The sequence below is a fragment of the Protopterus annectens genome, chromosome 1.part1 (genome assembly GCF_019279795.1).
Source record: "Protopterus annectens isolate FY-2018-M chromosome 1.part1, PAN1.0, whole genome shotgun sequence".
Taxonomy (NCBI): Eukaryota; Metazoa; Chordata; order Ceratodontiformes; family Protopteridae; genus Protopterus; species Protopterus annectens.
Window position 1 is genome coordinate 360,751,150 of NC_056726.1, and position 12,176 is coordinate 360,763,325.

Sequence of the window (12,176 nt, forward strand, 5' to 3'; positions counted from 1 at the left end):
GGTTCCTTTAACAGAATGATATTTTCAGAAATTTGTATATATATCTGAATTCATATACTTTTAAGTGGAGATGGTAGAAATACTATCAAAATTTAGGCACAATATACGGTTCTTAATCATCATCATACACATAACTTTCAACCTCTAAGTGCTAGAAATCTGGACTGGGGGTCAAAGTCCCAAAAATAGGGACGTATTTTAAATATTGCTCTTATAAATTTAGAAAGTTGCTAGAGAGATGAGTTTTGTTTTAACATGCATTTTCTGAAGGACTTGAAGTCTGAAAAGCAAACGTATGTCTTTATTTAGTGACTTCAATCTTCAGATCATCCCAGTGATTTGCTAGAAAACCACAAATTTTATAAGGTGCAGACCAAAAATATGGGCCAAAAATCTGGACAGTTGAGAGGTATTACTAATCTCATGTAAAGCAAAAATAAGTTACATATTCCTTTCCTCCAATGACATTTGTTTTCTTGGAAGTATTTGCTATAACAATAAATGAGTGTTTGACTGTGTTCATAAATAGGCTACCTCCCAGAATAAAGTACAGTTTTGTACCTACCATAAATGTAGATGTCCAATAGATATGCAACTGCAGTCCTGACATATGGGTTGTCCTGCCTCAGGCAGCCCCTCGGTCGGCCGGATTCCAAAGTCTGGGTCCGGCGTCGGCTGATGTCGCCTCTTCCCCGACGTCAGAGCGGCTGGGGTATAAAAGCATCAGATGATGCCATCTTCTTCAGTGTTTCTTGCCCCAGATGCCAGGTGCCCTCCAAGGAAGGCTAAATTTAGAGAATGGATAAAATTCCAGACATGCACAATAGTAATAAACAGATACACCATAAAAGCTATCCCCAGCTAAGTTGGAAAAGGGGTAGTGGACCCAAAAAAGTAAATTACAGAGGGGTAGGCGGGAGGGTAAACCTGACTGCAGTTGCATATCTATCGGACATCTACATTTATGGTAGGTACAAAACTGTACTATGTCCTTCAAGAATGCAACTGCAGTCCTGACATATGGGTTGAATACCATAGCCAAGCTGGGGGTGGTAGGATCTAAGAAAAAGATGGTGTAGCTAAAATGCCCTGCAGGACTGCCGAAGCAAAGCCTGCTCTGGATCTGGAGTATAAAGGCAGGTTGTAGTGTTTGGAAAATGTATGCACGGAGCTCCATGTAGCAGCTTCTAGAATGTCCTTTGTAGCCACCCCTCTTAGAAAGGCTGTGGAGGTGGCTATAGCTCTGGTGGAGTGTGGCCTGATATTGGCTGGCACACCTTTTCCATGGAAGGAGTAACAGAATCTGATGCAGTGTCCAATCCATTTTGAAATTGTTTGTTTGGAAATTGCCTTTCCTTGCACTCCCACAGCGTAAGTTACAAATAGTTGGTCAGACTTTCTGTTGGCCTTTGTTCTGTCCAAGTAGTAGCGTAATTGTCTGTGTATGTCCAAAGTGTGCAGCAGCTTTTCCCCTTTATTTTGAGGATTGGGAAAGAAAGTAGGCAGGTGAATTGCTTGATTTAGAGACACCCTGGATATCACTTTTGGCATGAATGAAGGATTGGTTCTTAAAGAAACTCTGTCCTGATGAAAAATGAGGAATGGAGGTACTGCCATGAGGGCCTGTATCTCCGAGACTCTTCTTGCTGAGGCAACTGCCAACAGGAAAACTGTTTTCCAGGAGAGAAATTGCATTTCTGAAGATGCTGCTGGCTCAAAAGGAGGAAGAGTTAATTTTTTCCAAGACGAAGTTGAGGTCCATGCAGGCACTGGTGGTTTCCTGGGAGGTTTGATATTCTTTATCCCTCTTAGAAACTGTCTTAGCAAAGGATGTAAAAACACAGGTGGATCGCAGTTGTATTTTGCTGAGATTGCTGAAGCGTGTATTTTTATGGAAGAATATGAAAGGCCACTATGAAGCATTTCTGCCAAGTATTCTAGTATCTGTGGCATGCTTATTACTGATGCATCCTGACCCTTGTTGGCATTCCAGGTGATGAATCTCTTCCATTTGGCTGAATAAGTTTTTCTGGTGGAAGGTCTGCATGCTTCCAGTAAGATCTCTTGAACTTTTTTGGAGAGAGAGATATGGGTGGAAGTCATGGGACCCTCCAAGCTGTCAGCTGCAATGTTTGCAGGTTGAGGTGAACCGTCCTGTATTTGTGCTGAGTTAGAAGCAGAGGCCATAGAGGCAGGGGCCACGGCTTGGTGCGAGATATGCTCCTTAGTAATGGATACCAGTGCTGCCTTGGCCAGTCTGGAGCTATCAAAATACCTTTCGGTTGTTATGCTTTGATCTTCAGTAACACCTTGGTCATTAATGGTAGAGGTGGGAATGCATAGATTGTCAGAGAATTCCAGCTGAAGGAGAGAGCATCCATTCTCCAGGCTTGAGGATGGTGTGTCCTCGAACAGAACTTCTTCAGATGATGATTGTGGTGAGAGGCAAAGAGTTATTTATGAAAAAATGTTGGGATGCAGCATCCATTCGTGCGGGTCCAAAATGTTTCTGCTTAGACTGTCCGCCAGAACATTGTCCTTGCCTGGAACAAACTGGGATTGCAACTGTAAGTTCAGTTTCAGGGCCTTTTCCCAAAGAGTCATTGTTAGTCTGCAGAGGGGGGTAAGAATGAGTGCCTCCCTGTTTGTTTATGTACCACATGACAGTGGTGTTTGTCTTTATTAGCAGATGACCTTGTTGAAGAAATTTTCCGAAGGCCTCGATTGCATGAATCACTGCCAGCATCTCTTTTTGATTTATGTGCAGATGCATTTCCCGGGGAGCCCATTGCCCTTGAATGCATCTGCCCTCCATGTGAGCCCCCCATCCATGATCTGAGGCGTCTGTTGTAATGGTTTGACTTGCTTGAGGTTTGTTGAAAGACATGCCTTTGTTTAATTGACTTGCTTGTGCCCACCACAAAAATTCCTTTTGGAGACATGGAATGAGTGGTATAATTTCTTCTAAGTTGTGGCTGTGTTGAGACCATAAACTTTTTAGGTACCATTGTAGTTTTCTCATGTGTAGTCTTGCCAGTGGAATCAGAAGAATGCAAGATGCCATGAAACCCAGGGCCTGCAGGATTTTCCTTGCAGTCATCTGGGTGAGCTTTGCTAGGCTTTTGAAGTAATCTGGTAATTGTTCTTGTTTTTCTTCTGTGAGGAAAGCCATTTGTGAGTTTGTGTCCAGTTTGGCTCCTAGAAAAATTATTTGTTGGGATGGCAGTAGTCTTGATTTTTGAATATTGACTGTGTATCCCAAAGCCTGTAGTAAGTGTATGACATAGTCCAAGTTTCTTATCAAGGCTTGTTTGCTGTCTGCTTGTATAAGGCAGTCGTCCAGGTAAGGGTATATTTGTATCCCCTGGAGTCTGCAATGTGCAATTACTGATGCCAGGCATTTCGTGAATACTCTGGGCGCAGTAGATAAGCCAAACGGCAATGCTGAGAATTGATAATGCTCTGACCCTGCAAAAAATCTGAGGTATCTTCTGCAACTGTGTCTGATTGGGACATGCAGGTATGCCTCCTTGAGGTCCAGAGTAACCAGCCAAGACCCCTTGCCCAGCATAGGAAGAAGTTGCTGCAACATCAGCATTTTGAATTTTGGCACAATGAGAAAAGTGTTTAGAGCGGACAAGTCCAGTATAGGCCTCCATTGCTTTTCTTTTCTTGGAACAAGGAACAGTCTTGAGTAGAATCCCTGACCTTGTTCCTGAGGAGGAACCTTTTCTATTGCTTTGATCTGTAACAGGTTTGAAACTTGTATGAGTGCCTCTGCCCTTTGATTTTGTGGCAGGTTTGGCATGCCTTGTCTTGTTGGTAAGGTATGGAAGTGGAACTGTAGCCTTTGTCTATTATGTCCAGAATCCATTTGTCCTTTGTTAAAACGTGCCAATTCTTTGAAAATAAGGATAATTTTTCACCTAAAGGTGCTTCTCTTTGAGCCTTGGTCGGTGGTGTCAAAGTCAAGTCATTGTGATTGTCTCTGTGGAGCAGTGGGAGTCCCTGCGCCACTTCTCTGATTAGTTGGTTGCCATTGGCGGCCCCTGTAGGAGCCTCGGTATTGCCCTCTACCTCGAGCACGCCTGTTTTTTCCCCTTTGGAACTTGTCAGTGTCTGGAAAGGACCAATTCTTTGAAGGCCAATTCCTGCTGAACCTCGGTGGCTGAACCTGGAGGAAATCTTTGACTGTTTGTACTGATTTAGCCTTTTCCTCAATAGATTTCAACACATCCTGTGCATTAGCACCAAATGGCTTCTGTTTTTCCAAGGTGCATCTAGGAGCTTTACTTTAACATGATCTGGCAATGCCTGTTCTTTCAACCAAGCATGTCTACGTATGACGGCCCCTGTCATAGCTGCCCTACATGAAGCTTCCAATGCATCATAACCACACTGAAGAAAATGATTGCTAACCTGCTGAGTATTATGAACTAAATTCTGCAAGGCCTTTCTATCTAAAGGCTCAGGAGAGGCTAACTTTTTCTGCAAATCATCCATCAAGAAATCCTGATACTGAAACATATGAAAAAGACAGTTAAGTGCCCTCATGGCAAGGGTGATTGAGGTATAAACTTTTTTGCCCCATCTCTCCAAGGACCTAGATTCCCTGTCTGCGGGCAAAGGGTTTTTGGCCGTGGAGGTGGCCACTCCTTTGGGCCCCTGTGAAATAGTTTCTAGATCCACAGAGTGGGCCTTAAAGAGATGCTTATGAGTTTCAGGAACCCTGTAATATCTGTCTGGCTTGACAGGAGCAGGAGGGATAGAATCAGGGGAAGCACTAGTCTGAGTACACATCATCCAATACATCTAACACAGGTGGAATAGCTAAAGGCCTGTGCTGGGGTAACTTAGGGAAAGTACGTAGCCTTTTTCTGGAGTTAGAGAAATCCTGGCCCTGCCACTGAAAATGCTCTCTCATGGAGTGGAGAATTTCCCCGAAAGAAATATCCTCTGGAGGAGAGGCAGAGGGAATGGATTCATCAGCATCAGAATCCTCGTAGGCCTGGAAGGATTCTTCCTGGGAATCTGAATGGTCTGAGTCCCCAGAGGCTTCATCTGAGGAAAGGGTATCTGTCTGCTCAGCCCTAGGCCTTTTATCTGCAGGCGGCTGAGAACCTCTGTCTGGATGAGCCTGAGAGCCTCTGATTAAAGAAATTAGATCTGCAGCTAAAGTCAAGATCTGTTTATCAGAAGTGGAACCCTGGGAAAAGGATTTAGGAGGGTGAGCCTTAGCCTGGATGGCAGCCTTAGCACGTGTGTAGGCCTTGATGGACATAGGGACCGGAGGCCTAGCTGCCCCACGTGCTGGAGTAACTTTATCCACCGGTATGGTGTCAGGTAAGTCCTGGGCTTCGGTTTCAGGAGGAAAATCAACAACCGGCACCGGGGTAACCTCCGGGACCGAAGAGTGAGGTAAAGCGGTGTCGTTGGTCTGGAGCGGTTGAATTACCGCCTCTGAAGAGACCGATGCACTCGCGGTAGGCTTTGGCGTGTTGCTGGTGGAAAACGCGGGCCAAGAATGTCGGTCCCGGTCCTTCCGTTTTTTGGAAATATGTGTTGTCGGTTGTTCCGACGGCATAATATAGGAGAAATTTTCCCCAAAAAAGTCTTCAGCAAATTATGCCCGGCGCCTGAGAGTGCGCTTATTGAAGCAAGCACAAGCAGCACAGGCCGAGACGTCGTGGTCTGGGCCCGTCCTTATGAGGTATTTGTTTACCACAAGACAAACAATTATTAACTTTTGCAGTTTTATCTGACATCGGCTGAGGCAAGAAAAGGTTCCTCAATGGGGTACTTAGCTTTTTGATGACTTCGGTAACTGAAAACACAGGAGCTGGCCGACCAGCACTTGCGAACTGCTTCTGCTTCGGGCACTGCGCAGCAAGAAAGACTGGAGAAGATGGCGTCGTCTGATGCTTTTATACCCCAGCCGCTCTGACGTCGGGGAAGAGGCGACATCAGCCGACGCCGGACCCAGACTTTGGAATCCGGCCGACCGAGGGGCTGCCTGAGGCAGGACAACCCATATGTCAGGACTGCAGTTGCATTCTTGAAGGACATCTGCTTTTCACCCTGGGAGCAACTCTGATGCTCAACTATACAGAATTTCCTAAACTGGTAGGAAAATATCCCTCTCAAATGCAAATACACTTCCTCGAGGGAAACATGATGGTTGATGTTTGATGTATTGCAGTCTGCCATGCCCTGATGTTCTTCAGGCAGCTCCCAGTACTGTTTAGATTTTTCTTCCCTTTGTAGAAATGCTTATTACAATAGAAGGCTTTTATCCTGCTGCTGTGGCATTTGATAAGTTACAGTCCACTCGTGGTCTTAGGAAATTCCCAAAAGTGTTTAAACTGTCTTCTTGTGGACTTTTATTTACTAGCAGAGAGCCCTTGCATGACTCAGGCACAAATATATAGGTTTTTTTTCCAGGAAGCCTTTGAGATTTACACACCAGTGTTTAGATTTTTCCCAATGGGAACCCACTAGGTTTGATGCAGTACAGACAACTTCCAATATTGTATGGTACTTACAGTATAATCACAAGGCTTTGCCCCCCCCCCCCCCAACATGCATCAAATGTCTTGTTTTCCAGATAAATTTGATGTTTTACTTTCTGGCTAAGATTGTTTATTCATTAAGCATTTCCCAGTGCAATGGGGTGTTTAAATGTAATGAGAAACCCCTATTTCACTCATATAATGCAAATATAACACCACCCTACTGAAAGTTGTCTTCAGTATTTTTACGGTCTGGTATGTTGTATTCTTTGAGCATTTCCTGGTACTGTATGGTACTTGCAGTATAATCAACAGTGTATGTCCCACTCACACAGTGCAGATATATTGCTTCACCACTAAAAGCTGTTTTTGATATATTGCTTAGGAGCACACAGTGTCCTTCAATAAATTTCTACTTGGATATGAAATCGACAAAAGACTGAAATGAAAAACATCAAAACTGATTAGTCTGTTGCTTTCATTTTGAAAACCCAAATAACTGAAAATAAGAAACAGAAAAAAATTGCACTTTCCTTTTGTGACCTCTAAACTAAAGCCATAACACTATATTCAGTCCAGATTTGCCCATACAATGGTAGTAGTATCAAAGATTTTTTCTATGGTAAACTGCAGGGTTGGATTTAGAGGCAAGATTTGGGTGCTAACCCTAACCTTGTTCCTGCCCCTACCTTCAACCCTGTAACTTACCTTAGAAAAATGCTTCCTGTAACACTACCACTACACAAGATACTCAGACACACACCAAAAACAGCACAACACCTGCGTAATACTAAATACATCTCCTTCCTTAGCCTTAACTCTGACCTGACTTGGAAACACTTACAGACACTCCCAATCCATCAGAAACGCTATAAAACACACACCACACTAAATCTGGCTCCTACCCTCACCTGTGTTCTATCTGTAACCTACAAAAACTCACATGCAAGCATGCACTATTTCTCCCTGTAACAAAGGTTATGGTATGTTCAGAAAGTTTGGTATCAGACCCATAAATACAGCCACATTTGACCAAATTGCCACTCACCACATTAAAACATACACATACATCAAAGTTGACCATTTTAGCATTCAGCATTTCTTACCCTCAACACTTATCATTTGATACAATTACAGTTTGACAACCTTTCATTTGGCAAAACATTAGGGATCCCAGGCAACACATCATTTTGGATCCCTACTGAAGGTAGCCTTGATATATTACTATCTCCACTGTCTTACTAGGCATCTTCTATTAGCGCATCATGGAGAAGAAATGTTTGCCTCACTCATACTTAGCAAACATACTGTATCATACTAAAACCTAGTTGGCAATAAATGAATAAATGTAAGCAGCATTTGCTGCTTATTATTAACACTGTCTGACACTCTATTCATAGCCTCTTTCTTTCTTATTTAAAAAATAATCATAAGAGTTTGGTAAATGAAATGAGGGGTGGCACAGTGACACAGCGGATAGCATTGTTGCCTCATAGCAAGAGGTCCACTGGTTCAATTATTAGCTGGGGTGCCTTCTATGTGGAGTCTGCATGTCCTCACTGTGTTTGCATGGGTTTCTTCTGGTGCTCTGGTTTCCTTCCACATTCCAAAGACATGCAGTAGGTGGACCGGACACTTTAAATTGGCCATAGGTCTGAGTGTGTGTTATGGAAGAACTACCATGAAAGGGCTATCCACCAGGAAGTGTAAACCTCAGCTCTATATGATTGTTACTGTTGAGGTGACACCCCGACCTTGTGTGCAAGAAATGGGAAAAAGGGGTTGCGGATAATGGATTTGGTAAATGAGAGTAAGAGTCTATGGGAAGGTAGATTGGAAATTATTACTAACTGTGATGGTGGTGGCAGATGTGTCTGGTACCAAGAAATGTGATAAAATTGATACATTTCTGGATATTTGGGTTGAAAATGCTTGCATAGATATTTTATAGCCCCTGAAAGCTGCATAAGGTGAACCCAGTAGTTCTTAGCTATTGCTGGGGATGTGCTGAGAACCAAGAAAGTATGTGGTCACATATTTTCTGGGAGTGCACAGGGCTAGGACTACTTAACAATATTTGCAAGAATTACTGTGGAGGGATATTTACAGACGTGATTAAGATTATAAGGTAAATATTTCTGCTTAATTGCAGCCAAGATCCTGTTAAGTATGGGCAGTTGAAAAGTCAGTTGGCACTTTTGATCTGGTTGGTAGCAAAGAAATGTATCACTCATAAATAGGAAACTGTGATTCAGCTTGACTCAACTCAAGTGCACGAAATTATGACAGAAATGAAGCAGGCTAAACTAAGGTCAAGGATGAGGGACAGGAAGAAAGCTAGGCTTATAGGATACTTTGCAAGATGAGAATAGTTTTATGTGCAGCTAAATGGCTGAAGCTCCACTGGTGCTTGAGATTGTAATCTTTTTGAACAAAGAGTGCAAGACATGAAGCTTCATAGAGGTTCTGTATTGAGATTATTGAGTATTGCTTGGACTCAAATTGAAGCACTTGGAAATACTAGATAATCTGTTTGATATCTGTTATTGTCAGTAATAGAATGCATTTTTAATAAAGTAACATTTTTGAATTATATTTAAAATAGATATATGTATGTATACATATAGAAGGAAAAAAATAATCATTAATTATCAGACAACAAACCAACTATCCAGATTCAAAAACTTGCAAAAACAACATTTTAAAAACATGTGCCTGCTGTTGCACCTCCCCAGGCTAGACTATCTCAGCCTTTACACACCTACATTACCACTCTGTACCTCAACAAAGTAAAATTTCTCTACATCACTGAAAACATATACACATTACTCCCCTTTCCTCACCCTGCTTTCTACTCGTATCACCTCCTCTCTGCTTTCTACTCTTATGTCTCACACCTACTCTCTCTTATTTTTGTTACCAATGAATGTAAATTTGTAATGTGGCACTTTGAACCTCACTGTATAAACCAATTTGTCATGCATTAATATGCAATGACTTTATATTTTACTGACTGCAAATCTTTTCTAGTATAGCTGCCTTACAGCTATTGTATGTCCATACTGAAACTTTAAGCTACACATTTCCTCAGTTGTATAAAACTATTTTGTAACTGGAGCTTTTCTCCACGGGCCTCTGCTGAAAAGAGGTTGCCACAACTCCATTGGGCTGCCATGGTGAACAAAAGCAATAAATAAATCAACAATAAAACATCTGCAGGGAGAAAACCATCACAAATATTTGAAGCATGTCTGGCACTCTTGGTAAGCTCTTAGTATGCACCTTAGTATCTGAGACAGGAAAGGAGTGACATTAGCTCTGTCCTAACAACTAATACTAGCACATGTACTACAAGGTAACAGGTCATAAACCGGTCAGCCATGACAAGTTACTGTATGGCAGAGAGGAATGAAAAATTATACTATAATTCAAAGTATGCTGTTTCAATTCAGAGTTTAGGCTGAGGTTCTTTTTAAATTAGTTTAGGACAATTAATTCACTACTGCACATATTTCACTAATGGAATGTTTAACACACTAATATGAGGGTAGGAAGTTTTTAAAACTGTACTTTTTTACAAATTTAAAATAAAAATGTGAAAATATTAAGCTATTTTAGAACATGATACAGTGAAACTGCTACTGTGTGCTAATATAAGACTATACCTTCAGGGAAGTGGTTGCATATGTAAGGTTTCTGTCAGATAAACCAGTTTTACAAGTTTAAATAACTCTGATGAATGTGATGATTGTGCATTTACTCTGTATGACTGGGCTGTATACAAAATTATGAATGCCCCTCTTATGTGTCTCCGACAGAATATAGCTATGGCATTAGAGGAAGGATTTATCTCTAAGTTCGTTATGCACATATAACAGTATCCACTTCTAATGAATGCTGAAGCCACTTTTTGCACAGGCACCATAATATCACCTACCTCTTTGGGCTTTCCCACGGTCTTTCCGTTGATGTTTTCGACTCTCCTTGCTGTGCTTCTTTCCTTTCATTCCAGACTCCAAGCCTGAGGAACGATTATCTTCATCCAGATGCTGGAAATCAAATCTCAGAAAGTCCTCTGTGTCTTCTGCAATTCTTTCTGTGCCCTCTCCTGCTAGCCTGACTGGAGTTAAGGTTTGTGGTTTTGGACTGTCCTCTCCAGGCATTAAAACTTTAGAAAGCATGACATTTACTCTCTCTTTCTTTGGTCCCCCATGTTTCCGATGTTGCCCTGTTCTGTGCCGTTGAGACCAAAGCTCTTGGTCCTGAAGGTTATTGACAGGATCCGGCAGTTGTGCAGTGACTTTTCCATTCCTCTGACCTCCCTCTAAGGCACAAATCTGACCAATTCCATGAAGCACCAAAATGAAAAGGAGGACAAGAGGAGGCAGGATGGAGACGTTGAAAGCCAGAATCTGTGCCATTACCTGAAATGCAAATACATTTATGTAGTTTGAGTGTTTTCTGCACCTTACGTTCACAAACATAGCTTCAGAGTAACACAAGACTGTATGCCTAACACCTAAGTTTTTAAGGAAATGTCAGCTTGTATATTTAATTATTTTTACTCCATATTTTCTGCACCATTATTCCATTTTCTCTACTCTGACTCATTCAGGAAACAACCTTAATGAAGGATACTTACCACATTCTGGCAAGAAAGAGACAGGTCAGTAGATGCTTGATTCTGACCATGAACACGAGGCCAGTATCAGAGAGCATTCTATTAGAACTGCCCAATACTTACACCAAAGCTCAAGTTACAATATGTACAGCTCCACGGTAACTGTACAAGCAGCTCTAATCACCAGACACAGACATATAGTCCATAAAGTCATAACAAAAGAAAATAGCTGTACACTCCTCTCAGGGGCAACATATAATCAAAAATATTGGATGCATGCAGTATGTTAGGCTGCTCAGCCAGAAACTAAGAAATAACAGCTAATGTACAACTGACAACCACTTACCTAGCATATTTAAGATGGTAACTGCTAAATACTGATACCGTTTAACAATTAGCATTGATAGAAGATTTTCTGTGTTGCAATAACAATACAGTAGCTATTAATTTGTACAATCTAAAAAGCTAGAGATACCAACAGGCAAATAGAGTGGCACTAGGATCTGACCAGATTTATTTTAACATTCAGTTCAGCAGCTATCTCACATATAAGATAATATATAATATAACATTTAATAATCATTTTCTTCCTCTGGTTCTGCCATCTATCTATTTACTGTGATTTACTCTGCCGTCCATTGACATGTCAACTGGCTAGAGTCAGCCTGTTATTTGTTTTCTCTTGGAGTAACACTGCTTTAATGCTTCATTTGGGAAAAGTTTCAACAGTTTTGTGGTAGGTCATAATTGCTGTTGTCTACTTTTATTTATTTTATGTATTTGTTAATTACTTTTGTTGGCTGGCGTAATCCAATTAAGCCATAGTAGCCCCATTTCAGCTGAGGCCTGGGGAGAAAAGCTCACGTTAAAAATAGGCAGTCTTTTTACAATACAGGACATTGTAAGCTTAAAGTTACAATATGGACATAATATAACTGAAAGGCAGCTAGCTACACTTGAGAAAAACTACAATAAGTAAAATATAGAGTCATTGCATATTAATATATGACAGACTGGCATAGGTTTAAATATCAATTTACAAGTTT

At 41.5% G+C, this 12,176-nt stretch overlaps 1 protein-coding gene across 2 annotated transcripts in view; it reads right to left on the reverse strand.

Annotated features, from left to right (window-relative positions):
- DRAXIN (dorsal inhibitory axon guidance protein) overlaps positions 1–12,176 on the reverse strand; it is a 902,970-nt gene that overhangs the window by 480,308 nt on the left and 410,486 nt on the right. For both annotated transcript variants that reach the window (XM_044075268.1, XM_044075275.1), the window contains exon 2: positions 10,447–10,933. In XM_044075268.1, coding sequence (XP_043931203.1) covers positions 10,447–10,930 — 484 coding nt within the window. In that variant the 5' untranslated portion in view covers positions 10,931–10,933. The remainder of the gene's footprint in view (positions 1–10,446; positions 10,934–12,176) is intronic.